The sequence below is a fragment of the Diospyros lotus genome, chromosome 4, assembly GCF_014633365.1.
Source record: "Diospyros lotus cultivar Yz01 chromosome 4, ASM1463336v1, whole genome shotgun sequence".
NCBI lineage: Eukaryota > Viridiplantae > Streptophyta > Magnoliopsida > Ericales > Ebenaceae > Diospyros > Diospyros lotus.
Window position 1 is genome coordinate 34,240,805 of NC_068341.1, and position 23,689 is coordinate 34,264,493.

The 23,689-nt window shown below is 34.8% G+C and overlaps 1 protein-coding gene across 1 annotated transcript; it reads right to left on the reverse strand.

Moving 5' to 3' along the window:
• Positions 1–19,580: 19,580 nt before the first annotated feature.
• LOC127798876 (F-box protein At5g39450-like) lies at positions 19,581–22,271 on the reverse strand. The gene is made up of 2 exons (XM_052332516.1): positions 21,859–22,271; positions 19,581–21,728 (listed from the first exon to the last, which is right to left on the reverse strand). Exon 2 carries the CDS (start codon positions 21,658–21,660, stop codon positions 19,771–19,773), a length of 1,890 nt encoding a protein of 629 aa, XP_052188476.1. The 5' UTR covers positions 21,661–21,728; positions 21,859–22,271; the 3' UTR covers positions 19,581–19,770.
• Positions 22,272–23,689: the final 1,418 nt, after the last annotated feature.

Genomic DNA, 23,689 nt, shown 5'->3' on the forward strand with positions numbered 1-23,689 from the left:
CCTCGTAGTGTATGGCCATCAACCTTGAGGAAGTTTGTGCCTGAAACAACTCCAATGCAAGAGGCTCTAAAAAAGGTGTTGAAAGATGATTCTTACCAAGAAGCTACCCTAGAGACTCACTCAAGGCCTTTCATTCAAAGGACACTTTCTTGGGATTCCCTTCCTCACCAAGTTAGAAACCAAGGAAGAGAGAAGAATCAACGAAGACTAAGAAATGAAAAGGCAAAGCCCCTGAAAAGGAAAACACCTTGAGACTATGGTGAGCATGAGGAAAAATGATGAAATCGATAACCTCTCGGTGTTCAACACCTGAGAAACTGCCTACATGAGGAGAATAATCAAAAAGGTGCTGGAATAGAAAAGATTGTTGCCTACCTTAGAAGATCCGAGTCGAAGAAGAATCCCATTTTTCTTAGTCATAATGGATAAACTCTTACCAAGAAAATTTAAAATGTTGCAACTATCTCCATACTCAAGTAGAGGCAACCCTCATGATCACATTTAGAACTATGAGTCCCTGATGCTGCTTTATGATTGGGATGATGCAATAATGTGTTAGGTTTTTCCTTTAACCTTGACAAATCATGCCCATGCTTAGTATAATGGTCTTGTTGAGGGACCCATCTCCTATTTTCGACCAATTGAGGGTAGAATTCATAAAGGCCTTCATTGTTAACAACCATAGAAAAAAATGACTGTACATATTTGCTCAGTATCCAACAAACCCTATGACATTGGAAGATTTATTTATTAGAGCTAACAAATATATATTACAAGCTAAAGTAATGCAAACAATTGTAGGAAACACAAATAGGGACAAGAAGAAGAAAGGAAAAGACTCGGATAAGGAGACAAGCTAGAGGAAATAAAAGGCCAAAAGACATGATGGTACTCCCCAGCTCAAATTTAAAGATTACAACTCACTCACAGATTCACGCTCCAATATTTTGGCAGTTATTGAAGGATCAAGTCTCTTATTGAACTCTCCAAGAAGACTAACAAGCTTATGAGGAGGAAAAAGGAAGCATTCTGCCAATTCCACAGTACCCATGGCCACTCTACAGAAGAATGCTAATGCTTGATGAATCAAATAGGCTCTGATTAGAGAATGGGACCTAGTGAAATTTGTGGACACAGAAGCTCAAAAAGAAGAACAAACTGACTATCTTGGAGGTTAGGGGCGTAATTTAAGGCAAGATGAGCAGTAAAGGAACGTAAGCTTCCTTGAAAAAACATGCTTTATCACTCGAAGGCCAAAAGACCACAAAAGAATTCTTAGACCGAGGGCCTTAATGTATGCTTCAGGGAAGTATCATAAGCAAGTTTAAATGTCTTAACATTTATGTATTGTACTCAATGATGTAAGAATAAAATAACTTCCATCTTGTTGTAGTCTCCTAGTATCGAAGTGTGGAAGACGTGAGAGTGATCTAGAGCTTATTATTTAACACCTAGTATCAAAGCATAGAATACGCGAGAACGATTTAGTGCTCATTTATCAAAAACCTAGTAGTGTGGAATGTAAAATGATCTAGGGATTATTATCCAAAAACCAAAAACTAAAATGCAAAAATGTGAGAACGGTCTGAAAATAGAAACACGAAAGTGCAAGAACGGTTTAATAAATCAAATAACAAAAGAATCGCTAGAATGATATAAAGAAAACCTAACATCAGGGGTGCATAACACTTGAGATTGGGTTATAGACCAAAAATGCTAAAGCACAAAAATGATCTAGAATAACCAAGAATCAAAAGCGATAAATGCACAAGAACGATCAGGCATAACCTGAAGTCAAAAAGTGCAAAAGGCATGAAACTGGATTAAAATAAAAAATAAAAAAGCACAAATGCATAGTTAACAAAGAACTGGGAAACAAGCATAATGCCCATCCCCCATTCATAAAGGATTGGGGAGTGAGCACAACACCCCCTCCAAGTGAAAGTAAAATGTAAGTGGTAAGAGCTTTGAGCAATTTTTGATATCGAAAGCTGAACCACAAATTTTTATATACTTTGTGAGCTACTAACATGTTATACAAAGAAACAAGCACAAACCGAGAATCGGAAGAGCATGAAGCATGAGAACAACATAGAAAGCCAAAGCACAAACTCGCAAGAATGAACTAAGGAAAACTCAACATTTGAAGTGAGAAAATGCATGAACAAGATCCAAGGATCGATGTCTAAGAGACTTATTGGTCTCCCGACCTTCTGTTGTTGGGTAGTCTTCGAGAGACCTAGTCTCTTGATAATCGAGAGATAATAAAGGTCCCCTGTTTGACCTATTTTTGAGAGACCTCATGCACTTGTTTATGGGAGATCATAAGGTCTTTTGATATTCTAGCTATTTACGGTATTCCATATTACATTCTCTGGGAGATCGTAAGTGCACTATGTGACAATGGTCTCCTAGTGTCATAGCTTCCGGGAGACCATTTTGGTCTCGTGGCATGTCACTTGTTTTCAGGATTTTTCTTTCTTTCTTTCTTTTTCTCAAGCTCAATTAATTATTTTGTGCTTTTTGAACTTTTTTTTGGTTGACATATCATTATGATTTTCTTTTCTTGATCACCTCATCTAGAGATTTTTTTAAACTAGGAAGAGGTGTCTAAATAAAAAAATATTAACACAAGAATTTCTAAAGAAATTTCTAAACCATAAAGGGATTTTGTAAATTGTCCAAACTATAAAGGATTTAAGTGTAATTTAACCATTTTTATTGATGTATGCATATATATATATTTCTTAATTTTGTAAAAGTGTACAAATATAGATAGATATTTATTTTGTAAAATCAATTAATTATTTTTACAATAAACTAATGCAAAGTCTATTGAAGTCTTTACTTATTATAATTAGGTGGTCGTACTACGTACAAGTAAATAAAAATTTAAAAATTTGAATAAGCATTCATTTGATGGTGATTGACCATTTTATTTTAGCATCTTAATTTTTTTCAAATTAAATATAAAAAGTATTCGTATATTGGTAAAATTATTGTTAAATTTATTATAATTATAAAGATTACAAGTTCAAATCTTATCAATAATTTAATATAGTTACTTTTAATTTTTTTAAATAAACTGTGAAAAGGTGTATTTTTGGAATTTAATAGACACTATATCAAGGGTTTGCTTATTTAATACTAGAGGGATTGTGTAGAAAAAAAAATAAAAAAAATTTAAGTGAATTTATTGGGTGACTTTATCAGTAACTGAGTTCAAATCTTATTAACGTAGTTAATTTTTATAGATATATGCAAAATATAATTTAAATTTTAAATTTAACATTATAATCTCAATAACAATTGTGGCTTAATTTTAGTTTTTTTATCCCATTTGAATTTATAATAGATATTAGATATATTTAAATTTTAAATTTATTATTATAATATTTCATATTAAAAATAACTGTCAAGAACACTTCTGAAATGTGAAGAGAATATCTTCGATACACTTTAAAAGTGTTTACTTAAAGAATAGAAGAATAGATAATGAATATTCATTAAATATAAATATTTAATTAAAGTAACGAAGACAGTTCGGTTCGATTCGATTCCACCAGTAAATAGAACCAAAATTGCTGGTTTTAGAACCATGGTCAAGTCTAGTTTATGGGATAGTCTAAATTACTTGAGTAATAAATAAAGAAAGATTATCTAATCTTATTAAAGTAATGTTCTGTAACATCCGATAATTTAGGAATAATTAATAATTATTAATTTAATCAGAAATAAGAAATATTTAATAATTTAAATAGGGAGTGGTTAATCATTATTAATTATTATAATTAAGGTGATTATTAAATATTTGTAGGTTTAAAGAAAATATTAATTTAATTTTTGTTACGATGATTATCGAGTGTTTATAGTTTAAAGGAAATATTAAATTATTTTGTATTAAAAGAAAGAGGCAATTATTATTAAAAATTTTAGAAGTATTTATGAAAATAAAATGATTTGGTTGAATTTCTGGAAATTTGAGGTGTAAGTGGAATAAGTGAAAAGGGAAGGTCGGGTGCATGTGTAATTAATGGGAATTATGGGTGCTGAAATGTGATTTCAAGAAGTGGCAGAGAATTACCTTAAGTATAATATAGTGTGTATATAGGTTGAGGATGGCAAGTAGCGCGTGTGGCACGTGTGCAAGCAACCCATGGGCTGGGTGAGGGATTGAACCGCAAGGTAGGCGTGCACTGGGGGGGGAATTTTGCTGATTTTTACCAAGCCATGGCGCTTAAATTGGCATCGTTTCGTGGCCTAGAGGCAGTTATGCGCTGGCTGCCACGTGACAGCCTCTGGCGCTATCTTCTTTTCCTTTTTAAACTGAGAATTGTGTGTGTAATTGGGGTGAAGAATTAACAGTGAGCAGTGAAGAACATTTTAGAGAAGAAGCAGCGCACGAAAGCGGAAAATGAGGGGGGAAAATTCAGTAGAAATCTCAGATAAATTCGATTTAATTAAAGTTTAATTATCAGGTAAGTGGGGTAAATTGTGTAAGTAAATCTGTACGGTTGGAATTTAATTTAGGGCACGATTTTATTAATTTTGATTGAATATACTGTTGTTATGCAGCGTGTATTAACCCGGCGGCGTATGAGCATATAAACACCAAAATTAACTAATTAAAGGCAAGCTCTTCACTCCCTTTGTGATTCTCATTCGATTTATGAATTTTTTGTCCTCCCTCAACTCGATTTGGTTATAGAAATTAATTGTGAACGTTATAGTTAATTATTATCCGAATTATATTAAATTAAATTAAATAGGAGACTTCTGGGGTTTAATTTTGTAAATGCTTACGGGGTATTGTATCGCCTCTACTTCCTTGGGAATGATGTCGAACCTGGTTGGGGTTAGGTTCTTAGTGAGTCAGTGGTGGTTGTAGATACCCTTTGAGATAAGTTGTTGTAACCAGAAGTCCCGGGATTTGCTTGTGTGAGTCGTAGAGTATGGGATATACAACGATTGACCATCAATCGTTGGGTCGTGGCAGTTAATGGCTGGATGTATGGGTGTCAGTTATCAACTATTGCGATAGCCTATAAACAGGTTGGGCAAGCTGGTACCACCGAACACCCACCATTGGTGCGTGCCTGTCATGATATGATTATAGTTTTATTTTGTGGGTATGGGTGGTAATAACAGGCGGCGTGACTTGTGGTTCGATAAGGTAACGCGTTGACTATTTGGTGACCCTAGAGCGAACCATTATCGAGCCGAGGACAGCTGTTGACTAGTTGTTCCTAGTCACGGATTGTCGGCCGATGCCTGGTCACTGTCGACCGGCTCTGCCATTATGTGGCATATTGCGTGACATTATAGTGCATGGGGTTGGGCTTCCATTCATTGAGGGTAATGCTTTGTATGTACGGGGAAGTGGGCTCATTGGCATAACCCCGTTGGTCTGTTGAGTGCCAATTTGGGTACGATAAGCGTAGCATGGACTGATGCTTGGCTTATGGAGGCTTTTCCATCACGTTAATACTACAAGGGCCATTGCATTTATTATCTGTTGCATTGCGTGGTTATCGTTTGATTTGGTATATGATTGTGGTTTGTGGTATGGAGTTGACCCTCGATAGCTATGAGTGTGAACTGGGCTCCAGATAGTTATGACTTGGGAACTCTGGCATTTGATTATTATAGGAGCCTCGGGCTCGTATGGATAGTGTTGTGGGAGCCTCGGGTTCATGGGCTTTATGCCAGCCAGATCATGGCTATGGCAAGTTTGTACGCTAGGACTTGGGTGCCAGGATGTGCATTTCTTATGTGGGCCCCAATGACTGTTATGTGCTTTGTTTTAATTATGCGGAGTACAATTTTTTTATGTTACACGGTATGGCATGGCATGTTCATATGCTGCATTGCACTTCGTGCGAGTGTACTCTGGGTGAGGGATGTATTTCCAACTTTGATATTGTTATGTAGCGAGGTGTACTCAATTGGGATTTATTTTTGGATTAACTTTGTCTAGCGAGGCCTATGTCGGGTATGGCTATTTCTGATTTTGGTCTGTCTTACCTGTTGATAGTGGGATGTGTTCCGGTGTGGGAGATTTGTGCCTAGCCTTACCTCCATTCTTTTATTACGTTTGCTTAGCCTTGTGTCTTATCTTGTTTTTACTATCATTCCAAGTATAGGAGCTAACGCAGTGGCTAGACTATTTGGCGTGTCAGTTGCAGATAACTGTGTGTACAGAGCAATCCCAACTAAAAAGGTCTGTGAGGTGCGAGTTGTGATCAGAGGCACGAACAGTGTGGCTGGATTGGTTTATCTGGTTATCATGTTGTTTGATTTGTCTAGTTATGATGTTGATATGTATGATTATGTCCTTGAGTGGTTTATTTCATATTCATTTAGTTTTTGTTGTTGTGGTGTGTTGTATGATTATTAGCGAATTATAATTAAAAAAGAATTAAAAAAAAATTTTGGATCGTCACATGTTCAGTATTATTGGATAATGATTATCAAATAAACATAAGGAAGAGAAGGGAAGAGCAGGAGCTTTGACCTTTGCATATAGGTGGAGAACATTTCTTTTGAATTTTATTGATAATATCTCAAATATGATTGACCATTTTTCCTTTGAATTGCACCTCACAAAACGATGATCTGTTATGGGATTAAACTTTATAGGAATTTTAAATTTATTGTAATATCTCATAAGTAATTGATAGGGGACATTTTTTAAAATAAAAAAATTGACAAATAGCGTTTTCTGAAATAAAAGGACTTTTAGAGCATCAAAACTGATGCTCTAAAGTCACCAACTAAAAAGATAGATTTGTAACATCAATAATGTTATATGTTCTGATGGGATGATAAGTTTGATGATTGAATCGAATTTCATTTGATCATGAAGTCTGATCAAACTTCATAAATTGAATTTCATCATCGATTATCAAGGTATCACGAATGAGAAAAATCTGAATTTCATGAAGTTCAATCGAACTTTATCATGGGATGAAATCTGATCGAGTTTGCTTCATGAAGCTTGCTTGCCCTTCATTTAGAAGCGGTAGCAGCAAATTATGTGAGAATATTTTTGTCATTTAACACATTCGATTATCCTCTCAATAACTTAATTATTTGTACAAGTAACATTTTTTGTGTAAAAGTACACTATCATGTTTTAGATGATTTGAGATTTTTTCTTTTTAATTTGTATATAAACATAATGGTTTTAGAATTTTAAGTGTGAAACGATATATATATATATATATATATATGGTTTGGCAAGTGGTCAATTACATCAAATGGTGGGACAAATTTTGATGGGATCCCCACCAAAGACATATAATAATAATGTTTTACCAATTTATTTCATGTTGCCCCACCACCCGCCCACCAATAGTCTAGGAATTGTCCACTAAATGGATGAGGAAATAAAGCAATACTCCATAAATTCATTTTTCTTGATAAACATAGATATTATTTGTCTATTTTATTTATGGGGAAGAGTTTATTTTTTGGGTTTTTATTCAGTCAAATTGGGCATCTTTTTTCTTTCCTTATGAAAGACTTTTTAGAGATGCCGTGACAGTCTTGGGTGAAAATGACAACTTTGAAATGTGAAATCTTTTCTGGGTTCATCTCCGGGGGCAAATTATCATGTTGTCATGTCATTCTCACAGGATAACTTGTAATTAAATTTATAAAAATCTAATTTTTCTTAGATCATAAGACTAATCATGTTTTGCTTTCATTTAATATAATACATTAAAATTAATTAGTTACTTGAATTACACAGCCAAAATAGAACAAACTTCACAATTAAGCAAACATCAACAATAGCCATATCAATAAACAAGGTCAAGCATCAATCAGAAAATTATACATTCATTCCAACCACCAAAACTAATTAAAAGCTAAGACTAAGTTCTCATTACATTTTAATTTTTAATTTTGAGTTTTAAATTTATTTTTAATTTTATATTTTGATAGTTCATTTTTAAAAAATTAAAAACGCGTTCTCTTTATTATTTTGAAAAACTATTTTTTAAAATAGAAAATTAGAAAACACATTCTTTTTGAAATTTTGAAAATAATTTTTTAATAATATTTTATTAAATAAATTTGATTATTCAGTAAATTAAAAATATTTAATGTTAATATATTATTAAAAATATACAAATTTTAAAGTTAATGAATTTTGTAATATTTTTTTCTATTACAATAATAAAATATAAATAAATAAATAAATGTGTTTTGAGTTTAGAGTTTGTTTTGGATGAAAACACTCAAAACAACTTTTTGTTTATTTGAGTTTTCTTTACTTTTTTTTTTTTGTTTTTAAAAACTACAAAGTGAACGCATTTTCATTATTTTAGAAAATTGAAAACTAAAAATGACTTGAAAACAGTAAAGAGAACGCAACCTAAGGCTGCGTTCCCTTTGTTGTTTTCAAGTTATTTTTAGTTTTTAATTTTCTAAAATAATGAAAACGCATTCTCTTTGCTGTTTTTAAAAATATATTTTTGAAAACAAAAAATAAATTGTAAAGAAAACTCAAATTAACAAAAAGTTGTTTTGAGTATTTTCATCCAAAACAAACTCTAAAGTCAAAATACATTTATTTATTTCTATTTTATTACGTAATGGGAAAAAATATTACAGAATTCATTAACTTTAAAATGTATATATTTTTTAATAATATATTAACATTAAATATTTCTAATTTATTGAATAATCAAATTTATTAAATAAAATATTATTAAAAAATTATTTTTAAAATTTCAAAGAAAATGCGTTTTCTAATTTTCTGTTTTGAGAAATAGAGTTTCAAAATAACAAAGAGAACGCGGTTTTAATTTTCTAAAAACAGACTATCAAAATAGAAAACTAAGAATGAATTCAAAACTCAAAAAAAAATTAAAAGGTAAAGAGAGCACAACCTTTTAATTTCTTAGATCATAAAAGTGTTCAAAGCAAAAATTCAAGTATCAAAGGCTCAACAAATAAAATAATCAAGTATCAAGAGTTTAGGAAATTTTTACTCATTTTTTGCTCGGGTCAAATTATGTCACTCGACTAATTAGGCAAATTCTGAGACAAGTCCTATACAAGCAAGTCTTACTCGAGTATTTAAGTGTATTATTTGATTATTTTATCAAGAAACCAAAAAGGTTAAAAATTCAATCAAATATCAAATTGCATTACTCAAGTATAAATTAAGAGAACTAAATATATTCCTTGCTAAAGTTAATCTTACTTGATTACCTAGATTGTTACTCAATTAATTTCTTAAAAAACAATCCCAAAAACTTACTCAAGTAAAACATATTGTTACTAGATTAATTTGCTGAAAAACTAAGAATCATTTATGAGATAATCTGAATTACTCCAGTAATAAATAAAGAAACAGAGACTATCTAATCTTACTCGGGTAATGTTCAGTTTTACTCATAGATTGTTACTCAACTAAAGTATGACATTACTTGAGTAATGTAGCTCGCACAACTTGAAAATTTAATTTTTTTAGTTATTGGGTCGTATTTAATGCAGTTTGAAACGACATTTAATGCTCTCTAATCAAATCTTTGATATATTTCTCTTTAATATGCCTTTGATTTCCTTGAAATTACACGTACTAACACGATTTATTTGCAAAAAAGAGTGTTATCTCTTATTATCTATAGGAAAAAGAGTTGCCTTTTCCTGAATAGTGTCCTCAAGTGTTGAGAAGAATTACATATATATGTTCACATAAACTTTGCACTAGAAAAAAAAAAAAAAAAAAAAGAGAACAAGAAAGTAAGAAACAAGTTTAAAAAGAACAAGAGCTTAAGTGAAAACTGTAACACCTAGGATTTTTACAAGAGTGATGTCTTTTAAAGAAGAATACGATGGGTTCAGGATTCAAGAAGAAACAAGTAGATTTCAGGCAAAATATGATATGTTTTGGAGATTTCAGGCAAAAACGTAATTTCTCAAAAATAATTGGAGGCCATTTTGAAGTCAAGAATGATACTCGAAAGTGTAAGGAGAATTGTTAGAATCCCTGAAAACGAAGGGATAACATTCTGAGGGCCAAAACGAAATTTTCAAAAGTTATGAGGGGTAAAAGTGCAATTTATGGAAACTGTGGGCCAAAACGAGAACAACCAAAACTTGGAAATCATGAGCAATCATGAAGTTAGTAAAAAATCAGAAATTGGCCAATTAGGAGTGGCCAAGTGTCCCCTAAGTTGTTAAAATTTGATTGGTTGAAAGCTTTTATAAATTAAGTTTTTGGGAAGGCAATTGGGTGAGTTTGGGCCAAATTTTTATGAGTTTGAGAGGTCTTTAAGATAGGATTGAGAGAGGTGAATCTGTTCTTGAGAGATAGGGAGAAATTCTGCAAAAAGAACGAGGTAAATCGGTGAAGAAACGAAGGAGTTACGAGCTTCGACGGGAAATCTGCGCATCGTCGGAATCTGAGCCTGAATCACCAAAAAACAGCAAGGTAAGTTTCGTTTAATTTGATAATCTTGTAGAAGGAAGAATGAGGGAGGTGTAGGAAAAAACGGAAGTCGAATCGGAGTTAAAACGAAGGAGAAAAGCCGATTAAACCAAGCTGCTGCGCAACCGTCGCCGGAGAAGACACGGCGCGTGTGTTACATGCGCCGCTGCTGGCCGAGAATGGGGGCGTGTGGGACTCCTTCTAGGGGCGCATGAGGGAGCGTACGGGGTCCTTTTTACCTGAAATTTTTACCAATTGTTCCTCATTTTATTCCCTACAAGCCTATATAAAAATATTTAACTTTGATTTTATAAAATCTTACGTTTTATGCAGAACAGCCTAACCGACGCTCGTGAACAGTATCAGGTCAGGTAAAATTGGTGGGTGACTCCTCATCTTTGAACTCTTACATCTCTCACATGTTGTACTTTCATTCGAGTGGTTTGCACATCATTTAATACCGTTGGTTCACATTTTTATACACATGGACATGCATCACTACATTCATGGCTAGTGGCATTGAAATGGTTGCATCATGTACGTGGTCTAGGACCACACCATCCCAAGTCAGGGAATGGCTATGACTTTATGATTGCATGATGGCTAGCAGGGGTGATTGCAATGCCCTGGCGTCACTATCATCGTACTTCACGACATATTGCATAATGCATTTGCACGCACTTCTAATATTGAGTTATCCACTTAAATATCGCTATCTAACTTGGGTGTTTCATACCCCTGAAACATTCAACGTTCTAGGTACAAAAAGTATTTCAAGTACCCCAGGAGCAAGCAAAAGCAAAGAAGAAACAACTACCTAATATTTGTTTTATTCTGTTTACGTTCCAATAAATCAAGTTATTGTAATCAAGCCACTAAATGATCATTCAAATCTATTACCAATTTCTATTCAGATGTCTTGTGAAATCAACTATTTATACGGAGATACTAAGTATTGAAGTATGGTAAGATTTTAAGCCAAACTTATGGTATATCTATGTTCATATTTAAATTCCAAAGAAAGACAATACTGAATTCCAAGTTTAATTGGCTTGCTTGTAAAGAGAAAAATCTGGATGCGATGTTTCACAGGACCATTTGTATTAAATACCGTTTTGTCCTTAAATTTGGAGTTCACATTTACGACAATATCATGTATGTACTATCTCTTTTATTCAAAGTCCTTTAAAGAATATCCTTGAAATCACCATTTATGAAAGACTCATAGTTCATAATGTTATACGTGGGGCACTTACATGCTAAACAACCAAATAAATAAACATGTGCTCTCAGAAAGCAAAACCCTTCTTCGTTATATATCATTTGACTACTTGAACACGTAAAACATGGAATCACAAGAAAGACTAAGCCTAAGACTGCAATTTTTTTTTTTTGAAGGTTACAAGTTTATATCTCTTATTTATCTAATACCTTCCTAACACGCTTCTCCAGACTTAGAATTTAAAGACATATAAATATTATAAGAGAATGGGATAAATGTTAACGAGTTAATTAACGCCTCACATATTTAATTTTTTGAAATCAACGCGTTAAAATCGCTCCTGGGATTTTCGAGGCGATACAGATGGTATCAAAGCAAGGTTTTATGATTTAAGTTTTGATTTGGCTAAGTTTACTAACCTTGAGGATATTTTGGGTATGTAGTGGTTTTGATTTGAGTTTGGACTAATTAATTTTGAGGATATTCTAAGATGCTCGCAGGTACTTGGATCTTGTAGTTTTCGAACAAATTGGTTCTGGTAAAGTCGATTCAACTTGTAGAACCAACAAAGACTATAAAGACTAAGGAAATTTCTTGTTTATCTATTCCATTACAAACCTTTGAAGTTATGAAACTCTTAGTAACAAATGTTTTGCAGGCTTGTGGTGGATTTGAAGTCACAAGGATCATAAAAGCGATTGGGGGATGAACCTTATTGTCAGACCTTATGAAAATTCAGAGTTTAAGGAACTTATCTCAAGGATGTTAATATAAGGATTATATGCATGTATGCGTATATGTTAAACAGTCTATATAAATGCAGTAGTAGGTCAAGGTGACTATATGCGTAGATAATGATATTTACATATATTACTAAATTTTGGGCTCCTTGATGACATAGCAGGTTAGGGATTTTTGATGTGATAACTAACTTTAAGGATATTTGATGGCATGAATGAATCCGATTGGGATAGAGATTCAGAACCGGCAAGCCATCATGAGACGGTGGACTACACGTCTAGGCAGACGCTACATGCGCCTAGGAGATACAATAGGGGAATTTTTGGACTTGGTCACCCCTGTTCTGCTAACACTTCCACCCAACGTCATAGTATCTCGCATAGTGGATTTACAAATAGCTTATTTGATTTCCTTGTTAACAGAAGAATTGCAGGGAGTTGGGGATGAGCTGCACGTTCAAGGACCTTATGATGACCTCATGACTTTTACCACTCACCTACGTGAAATTGAAGGATTTATGGGCACAATAGACCTACTCCCACGAGGGGTAGCGCCAGAAGAAGGACATGAAGAACAAACCCCAATATCCCTGCCAGGATCCGAAACCTAGGAGAATGAATTTAATTTTCAAGGGGTACACACATGTACAAATATGTGAGATGGTAACAAGGTAGTAAGATGCATATGTACTAGTAGAGAAAAAATGGTGGTATGTGATGGTTATGACATCTAGTTGATATTACTAACTTCTCTCTCTCTCTCTCTCTCTCAAGATAAGCATATATTGGACCTTACAGATAAGAAAAAATGATGCATATGTCCTCCAATGCATTCAAAAAACTTTAACAAACAGTTTTATAAAAATCTTGAAATGCTTTCCAGTCTTATCTTGGTCTAGAAAGCATTCTAACTTTATCTTGATACAACTTTATCTTACTCATTTTAACAAACGCTACTACCTTAACATATATTTAATATTGACCTGAGTAAATACTCAAACTGTACAACAACCCCAAGTAGCATATCAACTAAGCCTACCCCCACATACCAGCTATTATACTAAGTTATGTACCCCATCCCCAACCCCACACCACGACCCCTAGCATCCTGCATTCTTGGACACTTTAACCCTCACCATTATCATCTCTATAGGATATTCAAAGGGAAAGGTCCAAAATCAAAAAAAGTCTTGGCAGTGGAATGAAGATGTCCAAGAGAAAATCAAAGCTAAGAGAACTTGCTACTAAGAGTACATAAATACCGTAATGAAGAAAACCTCGAACAGTACAATTTGTCCCCCCTCCCCCCCCCCCCCCCCCCGCCCCAAAAAAAAAAGGGGGAAAAAAGCAATTAGTGAAGCAAAATCAAAAGCTTATGAAAAATAAGAACTCAATTGTAACACCCAAATTTTTAAGAGTTAAATCCAGGAGGAAATAGGATTTTTGTAGATTAGGATGGTTCAATCATAATTTGAAAGAAATTGTGAAATAATTGTGGAGGGATTTAGATAGGGCTGGAAGTTTGAATTGAGGATAAACTTGATTAAGTCTACGATAAATAAAAACAAAATCATATATACATATATATTATTTGAAGATAATTTGAGAAGGATTAGGATTGACTCTAAGGGATAATTGAGAGATAAATCAGAATCATATATGGATATTATCTAAATACAATTTGTGAAGGATAAGGATTAAGATTAATTAAGGAATTGGAAAAAAAAATCAATTCCTTGTAAAAGAGGAAATCATTCATCTAAAGTTTGGAGGCATACTAATTCATTATTGAAGAGGGATTAGGATTAAAGATGTCGATTTTGAGGATAAATTAGAAGAAAGACCTATATATTATTTGATTTGCATTTGATAAGGATAATGATGATTAATTAGGGAATTTGAAATAAAAGGGAAAATTGAATCCAAAACCAAAGAGGAATTTGATGAATCCTAAGAGACTTGTAAATACAAGCTTAGAGGAGGATTAAATCATCAAACTTTGAGCTATGAGAATGAATGAGAAGCAAAGTCGCTGGATATTTATTGATTTCCTCTACAAAGGGCTTAGGTGAGTGGTTATTCCTGTACTAGAACCTTTGGAAAATTATTCCCATGCATGTTTTGAAAACTATTTTGGCATGATATAAGTCCCCAATCCTGTTATTGAACGAACAGACATGAATTATTAATTTGAAATTTAAATTGAGAAATGGAAATGGAAAAATTGTTATAAGAAACATGATATAAAGACTCTGTGAATGGTTATACAATGGTTTGAAACTCTGTACATTAGTAAACTCTAGGAAGAAAGATGTATCCACTAGATCTAGGAAGAGTACTCGATCACCCTATGTATTGGTAAATCCAGGAACTAGGTACTAGCAGATCCGAGGAGAGTACTAGGTCACCTTGTACAAATATTGGACTTTAAGAACTAGGTTACTGGCTAGTTATTGACTAGATTCAGGAAGAGTGTTGGGTCCTGAACAATTGTAAGAAAACTTGGTATATACTTTCTCTTCCACTGGATTACAATATATATAGGAGAAAGAAATCAATCAAATCCCTAGAATTAAGGAAAAAAAAGAATCATAATTACATCAATTACTAATTTACATCAATCAATCAATCCCAACAATTAAGATTGATTATAATCAATCCCATTAATTGTGGGATAAGATTGATTATAATCAATTCCATAAATTGTGGGATAATTGATAATCAATCCCATAGATTGAGGGACTGATTTGGATTGATAATCAATTCCATAGATTGTGGGATTAATTATCCAACAAACTTTACAACAAAGAATTCCAACGGGTCCCTTTCTTGCATTAGTGAATCTAGGCCATATTACCATTGAAGGATTTGTTGAGATGATGATTTATTTATATTGTGGAAAATTGATAGCTACATAATGTGTTGTGATGTGATTTTTTTATTGGTGATACATGTACTGCATGGGGAATCCTGGTGAATATTTGAAACTGCAATCTGTTTTTATTGTATATATATGAAATTCTTTATTTTGGATATTAATCTATTATGTGGAACAACCTTCACTACCTTTAAGCTTAGCACTCTCTCTATCGTTTTTTTTTTTTCAGGTAAGAAGGATTAGTGGGGCTAAACACGGACTTGGATCGAGGGATTATCAATGGATTCAATTTGGGATAGTTTGATTTTCAATTATTGTCGGTGGTTATTGTTATGTAAACTTTAAGGATGCTAGTGGTCTTTACTTCAATTTATTTCTTTTGTAAGATATTGGAGATTTTTAATGAAACCAAATGAGTAGATTTCGGGTTTCATGAACTGAAGTCTTGGCTTAGGGTTCATGGATGTTTACACAACATTAGAAAGAGGTGTGGCATCAATACCAAAGATGGAGAAAAAGATATACATATATGTATGTATACATGTATAAACTAGCTAAAGCAAAAGAGAAAAACAAGAGATTTAAGCAAAGTGGAAAGCATAAAAGACTAAAACCAAAGAGTACTAATAAATAAGGAGGCAATCAAGAAGAGATCAAAGGCATATTTCTCAAAGTCATTCAATGAAGCTAGAGAAACAAGTGTTACGTTAGAACATCTCTAATAATTGAAGAAGATAGAAATTGCATGTTCTATTTCTAGAGACGAATATCCAAATGAAATAAAAAAAGCACTAAAGAAATAATAAATAGTAAAGTAATTGGATCAGATAATATACTAATTATTGAAATGCATAGAAGAATAGGGTATTTTTTGGTTAACAAAATTATTTAATGTGATCCTTAAATCAAAAAAGATACTAGATGTGTGGAGGAATAGCACTTTAGTGTCTATTCACAAGAATAAAATAGATTTTCAAAGTTGGGGAAATTATAGAAGAATCTAATCTAATTAGCCTCATAGAAACTTTAGGATAGAGTGATTGAGCAAAGATTAAGAGGAGAAATCTAGGTGTCCAAAATCAATGAAAGCAATATATTTGTTGAGGTGCCAAATGGATTAGTATAAAGGTCAATAAAAGGATTTACATACGGCATATATAGATTTAAGAAAAGCTTGTGATAAAATTCCTAAAAAAGTCTTATGGAGGGTTTTAGGGAACAAAGGAGTTCAAACTGCTTATATATAGGTTATAAAAATATGTATCATATGGTAGAACACGTGTTAGAACATGTGGAGAAGATACTAAGGTTTCTCCAATTACAATGGAGATTACATCAAGGACTTGTGTTAAGTCATTACCTATTTTTCGTAATAATGGATGGATTGGACTCAATAAACCTATCGAGGCAAAGGTGTAATGGTGTATGCTATTTGAATATGACATTGTGTTGGTGGATGAGACAAAAGAAGACATGAACACAAACTTTGATTTATGGAGTAACACTTTAGAATCTAAAGGTTTTAAATTAAGCATAATGAAAACTAAATATATGAAATGTAAGTTTAGTAAAAATATAAGAGTGGATGGTATTATGGTAAAATTGGAAGATCAAGTCATACTAAGAAAATATTACTTTAGATATCTTAGATCAATCATCTAAAAAGATGGGGAGATTAATGAAGATCTTACCTATAGAAGTAACATGGCATGGTTAAAATTTTTAAGACAACTACAAGACACGCTTTGTTGTATTGTAGAAAGTTAAGCAATAAAGCACCAAAATATCCAAACTATGACTGTAATGGAGATGGGGATGCTACAATGGATGTATGGCCATATAATAAAAGATAAAATTAGAAATAAGGTTATTCATAATGATCTTAGAATGGCTCCTATTGAAGAGTAAATGCATCAAACACGATGAAGATAGTTTGTTCATGTGAGAAAAAGACCAATAGAAGTTCTTGTGAGAAGAGTGGATGGAAAAGAAAAAGTAGTTAACACTTGGGTATGATTTAGTTATAAGGGACTTACAAAAGATAAAGTCATAGGTAGAAATAACTGGAGAGATAGAATTCAAGAAGTCAACCACACATAATGAGATAAAAGGTTAATATGTTGGTAGTTTCCATACATTAGAGAGGCAAATCTTTTCTAATGGCCTAATTAAGCAAATCATATTTAGCACAATTGCTTTAGTGCAAAGGTTAAATGAAGCAACTTAGTGTTCCCAAGCATACTGAACTATCAAAAGTGCTTCCTAAGGATGATGCTAATTTTTTAGACACATAGCAACAATTTAGCCACTGAGCTATGGTTTTGTATTGCATAAGTACTGACCTGCTAACATTTGTCCTAGAAACCTTTGTGCAATGACGTAATGGAATGTGTTTTTTTTATTTGTCAAGTAAATTGGAATCTGTTTCAACTTTCAATTGAGGCTTTATTCTCTTAATGAACCTATGGAATAGAGTCAGTTTTGAGTAAGGAGAAATACTCTTGATAGATTCACCGAATAAATCTAAGGTGAGGATAAGATTAAGTTCTCTTAATGAATCTGTAAACTGATATCAATTGAGGTGTTTAAGAACACTTGATGGATTCCTCGACCTGAGTGTGGAAGTGAGCCCGCTTCCTATAGATTCTTAAACAAGGTTTAATCTAAGCCCTCAATAGATTGGATCCCAACCACAGTCAAAACATTCCATGTTTTAGTATTTCATCTCTGACATAGAAACGTTTTGAGTAGTACTTCAATTCATTTTGTGATCTTAGTTTAAGATTTACTTCACTAAAATCCAAATGAATTCAGGGTACTTACACTTGGTGATGGTTCAAGTCAAAAAACAGCATCATTGAAGCACATAATGGTATTGGTTGTCTCAACAATTTTATGAAATTGAAACAAGCGAGGGATCTTGAATGTGATCAAAATTCCTAGACTTTAAAAAATGGCTTTTCAAGTTCCAACATTTCTAGGTCATAGTATTTTCAAGAAATACAATGAGTACTTGGTTTTCCAAAATGAATTTAATCAACATGTCTTTTAATTTCCTAGTAATGAATTTTGCTATACATATATAGATACATTCTTAAACTTCTAACTTCATGTATCTTACATTAATTCTAAGAAAATTTGGGCTTTTGAATTTTGGAGGTCTATAAAAGGGGAATGCTGTCTCTCATGTCATCAAATCTAATTCAGAATTTTTTTTGCGCTAGGTAAAGTAATCCTTCTACTTTCTTCTACCATCTTCATCGCAACTTATAGAATCAATTTGAAGTGATTACATAGGTTCTAGTAGAGAAGAACAATTCTCTTAAATGAACACACTCATTGTGGGCTTATTTAAATACCAAAGATGGTGTCGCCATGGTCTCTTCTGTTTGCTCATGACAGAGGCTTCAACTATCTTCAATAAGCATTTATGTGCCTCTAAGCCTCAAGAGTTACTTTCTTTTTTTTTATCTCCCCATCCTAACATCTACATAATTTCTCAACCATATGTAGTTTGCATTGCACAACCTTTTCATGCACATCACAGTGAGCTCATTGATTCAAATCACACACCTGCTTGTGTCTCACACAGAACAAAAAGAAAAGGCCGGCCATGGCTTTTTTGGTATCTTATAATTAGCATATGACATAGCCAAATCTAAAAAATTTATAAGACTCCATGGAGTATGTTTCTTACCAGTGTTAAAGATTTCAGCATGATAATTAGTTCCTATTCCCTTGGTAGCTTTATGAGTATATCACTTATCAAAGTACAAAAATTCAACCGAGAAACGATCTCTATTAGTGCCTTCATCAACAACAATCACAACCTTAATCCAATTAGGTGGGATTGGCTATATAAATTCTACACCTCTAGCCATCTCTATTAATGCCTAAATCATGAACTTGATAATCAGTTCCTGCACCTCTAGAATCCAGAAAGCAAACAACAAATGTCAAAGAAGTAGAAGCTTTTCCTTATGCTGCCTTCATTATAGTTCCAAAAGAAACTAAGATAGAAAATTAAACAGAAAGAGAAATTATCAAAAGAAAAATGAAATACAAAAGGACTTAATAGGAGTAGAACAACAACATATCAAGCCTTAATCCTACTAGGTGGGGCCGGCAACATGAATTCTAACTCGCCAATCAAAAAGACTTAAAAGGATTAAGAAAACAAATATTGCAAGGCTAACAAGAAAACTCAATTTAGTTCCAAGCAAATCAAAGTCCTAAAAAATCAACAAAATACCATAAAACTTGTGAAGAATTACTTTCCTGCAAACTAGAGAATTTAAGTTTATCATCAAACTCAACTTTCACAAGAGAACTAATCGCAACCTACTAAGTGTAAAAGAATCCATGTATGATCCTCAAATAACAGAATTTCCAGCATACATCATTAGTTTCTTACATATACAATCAAGAGATAATAGTACAAAAACAGGAAAACCACAAGGAGAAGAAAAGACTAGTGAGCATTACTTTACAGAGCAAGTGCACACCTTGGTGAACACAGGCAGGTTGAAGTGTTTGAGAAGCCAGCATACACATTTGAGTAGGATTTTTTTAAATATGAGAAGTTCAAACTAGGAGGTAGAGCAGGCACCCGTTGACCCTTCTTCAAAAGCTCTGGCAAATTAAGCCTCTGCAAGGTCAAAACAGCCCTGGATTCCTTCCATATAAAGGCAAGCAATCCACCTTCGATCACAAAAAGAAAACCAGGCCTTGAGCCAGGATATCGAAAACCATATCCATATGTAATTCCTTTCCCAACAAAGGCATTCTTAACATCAACAGGATTGGAATCTCCATCAGTAGCCCAGGGGAAAGGCTCAAGTGAAGGCATGTCAGTATTCACTATAAACATTGCAGAGCCATTTGGATGCAAAACACAATGGGTCCCCTCTAATATTTTGGTTGCAATGAGGAGCTGCTGTCCTTGTGATTCTTCATAGGAGAGCTGAAGAAAGAACAGAGCTTTTCCAGGTTTGTCTTCAGTAGGCTTTCCTGGACCTGGAGGCCATCCAAAAGTCCCTCCCCATAGACCAGCATATTCTTGCCCCACCTCTGGGGCCTGCACAGGCAACTTGTAAAGAGCAAATTGACTATCATGCATATGTGGCGGCCATGCTTTATAAGAAGACAACTTCAAAGTTGAGGCATGTAAAGTCAATCCAATTGTATCACCAGACCGCAGAAACTCAATAAGATGGGCATGCCTATTCTCGCTGCTTGAACAACCAGTTTTCCGGATTTCATGGCTACCATTGTTTGAGCTTGACTTCCCTAATATCTGTTTTAGGCTATCCCTAAAATAACCACCAAGACTTTTCCTTTTAATGCTTTGCGTGCAACCATCATGGCCATTGGAGGACTTATGAAGACCCCCTGAACAATCAAGACTCTTCCTGATCTCACTCAATTGCAACTCAGCGGGATCTGGAGGCAGATCTGGACTGCCCTTCAAATTGTCACACCCCCCACCAAACTTATACATCTGAATAAGTAATGATCTCCGCTCAGATAAGAGTGCCACATCCTGGTGAATATTTGCCTCATCACCCCTCAAACACGGAAAGAACAACCCATTTGCTGAATCTGGTACCTGGAAACGAACTTGACTGGTGACAATCTTCAGCAGCTTTCTTCGATCACCAAATGCCAATCGGCTGAAAGGCACTGCTGGAGCAGTATGCCTAGTTACTCTTTGAGATTTTGAAAGCCCACTATCTGATCGAGAAATCCTTCTTGAAGACTCCGTATCCAAATTATAACCAAAGCTTTTATTATGAACCAATTTGCCTCCATTTCTTTGTTGCCTGGGCTCAGCTTCAAGCAGTAGCACATTGCAGTTTCTGTCAACAGGCTTGAGCAAACCAGGATAAAAGTAGTCATTTTCCCTCTCCCTCCCATGTAAAAAGAATGCAGCTGAACCATCAAAATCAGCAACAATTTCAAAGACGGGAGTCCACAAAATAGGACCATCTTCAATACCCAACGGACCTAGCTCTTGCGGGATGATACGGCATCCAACAACTGAAAGAAAACCAGGCATCACATAAACAACATTTCCTAGCTCCGGGTTCTGATGAACCCAAATTCCAATTAACGGCTGAACGCTGACAAGGAACCGACAAAGAGCCTTATAAGACGCAACACCCTTTCGCCAATCAATAAGGTCCTGATGGGGAACAACTCCTATCACGTCACATTGGGAAAGCCAGACCTTATCAAAAGCTGCAAGAGCATATAGGCTCCGGCAGCACAAACCCAGATTACAAACGTCTCTGGGAGAGAGAGACCGGGTCACAATGGCAAAAACATTGTCTGGCAGCGCTAGAAGCAGGCTGGATCCACAGTGATCAGACGCCATAGCAGTTGAACTGACTAGTAATTAAAGGGTTCCTCAGGAACTGAAAGTCGAGCTACAAACGTATAATTCTACACATGTAAAGTACAAAAATTTAACAACAAAGTAAAGCAAATCTGAATCCAAAACATAATTGAGCAGGAAACTTTGGGGAAAACGGAAAACGCAAAGTGAGTGGGCAAAATTAAAGGAATTTCTGACCTGGAAGCGAAGTGGGTTTGCCTCAGATCCTCCAATTAACACGCGCCTCAGAGGGGTCAATTTGAATTCTTCATTTCTGCATCCGCGGATTGTTGTTTCCTGGTGGACAGAATGATTGAGAGGGCGAAAACTATACGTTCTTGGATTGATTGAAAAACTCCAGATCTTCTTCACCCGTTCTGAATTAGAGAATTAAGGACCCATATTCCAAATCAAGCTTTGGAATTATCTATCTATGCCTCTCTCTCTCTCTCTCTCTCTCTCTCTGTAGTCCAACCATTATTATTGAATTGAATTGAATTGAACTAAGTCTGTCGTTGAAGGCAGACCCACCCGAAAGAAAGAAAGAAACTAGGAAGGGTCTAAAACAACGGCAGCCCCACCAAACCAAAACAAACGGCATACACACAGAGAGCATGTATTTGCGAAGAGAATGAGAATTCCAAAGGGCATCACATTATTCTTGCGAAGAGAGGGAGAATTCCAAAGGGCATCACATTATTCTTGATGATACTGGACCGATTATCGAGGTCTGTCTCGAAGTAAGTACCTGCAAGGGCGGGGCTTTTAATCCCCCAGGAGAACTCCGACTCTCAAGTCAGTAGAAGAAAAATACTCGAAATGGAAAGTCACACTGTAGTAAGATGATCCATACCTATAGAAGTTGACATCTATTTAAAGATGGCGTAAAGCATACTCTGAAGAGATAGGATAGCCTCTGAACGGGACTTTGGAGAGAATCCTGGTTGACCGAGTCAACCTCATTCAAAATCAAATATGGGATGAAGATCTGGATGACACGTGGCGCTTCCTGAGACCGGTACGTGGCGGCACCGGGTTGGTAGTCTCTGAGGGTAGTATAGTAATTTTGCTCTTAGTAAAATATCCCCTCACTACTTGCCCCCCCAACTTCTTGAGCTGTGAAGGTGAGGAGCTCGAGTAGCTGAAAGAGTTGTCCTTTAAGCTTTTATACTTTCATGTAAAAAAGAGTTTTGCAAAAAATAAATAAGATTAATGATCTCCATTATTGGCTCGCTTCCCAACTCAAAGTCCCATCACCCTTCTCATGGCCCTCCAAAGACTCTATACAAAGAGATACGGGCATGGTCCCCTCCTCTTAAGAATTATTGAAGTGACAGCATTCTTGGAGTGGAGTAAAAAGGTAAGAGGTCTCCCCTCTCTTCTTTTATTTATTTATTTACTTTTTTGCTTTTTATTCTATATTTTTTATTTTTTTTTATTATTTTTGGCTGGTCTCGGCCACGCTGGTGGAGGCTGTTGCCTCAGGGCCGCGGTGGCATCAGCCCCGTGGCCGAGGTCGCGCGCGCTGGCCTCGCGCCTCGGCCGCGCGCAGGTCCTGCTGCCTTTTTTTTTTTTTACCTGCCTCTCTAGTTTTTTTTTTTTTTTTTTTTGTGCAGGCTTCCCACAAGGCACGAGAGACTCCGAGCGACGCTTTTAAGTTCAATAGGGGATGGACCGACTCCCTCGTAAGAATTCTCCCGTGCATTCCCTTTCGTCTTTGGAATTCTTCTCATCAGTTGGTATTCCTTTGCCTCCCTTCTCTTATTTTTCTGTGGTTTTTCATTGTCTCTCTTCCCCATGTCCCATTGTTTTAGTAAGTTGATCTCCATGAACTCCTCTAGTAACTCGGATGGGAATAGCTCGGACTCTTCTAGCTCCTCTTCCAAGTTTGGTATGCAAATAGGAGATGCTGGGACCTCCCGGCCCTATCCTGATGCGTCCTCTTTTGATAACGATACTAACCTAGAGTTAGAGCTCCATCATAGTGGTCTCCCTGATGACCTAACTCTTGCTTATTCTTCCTTGTCCG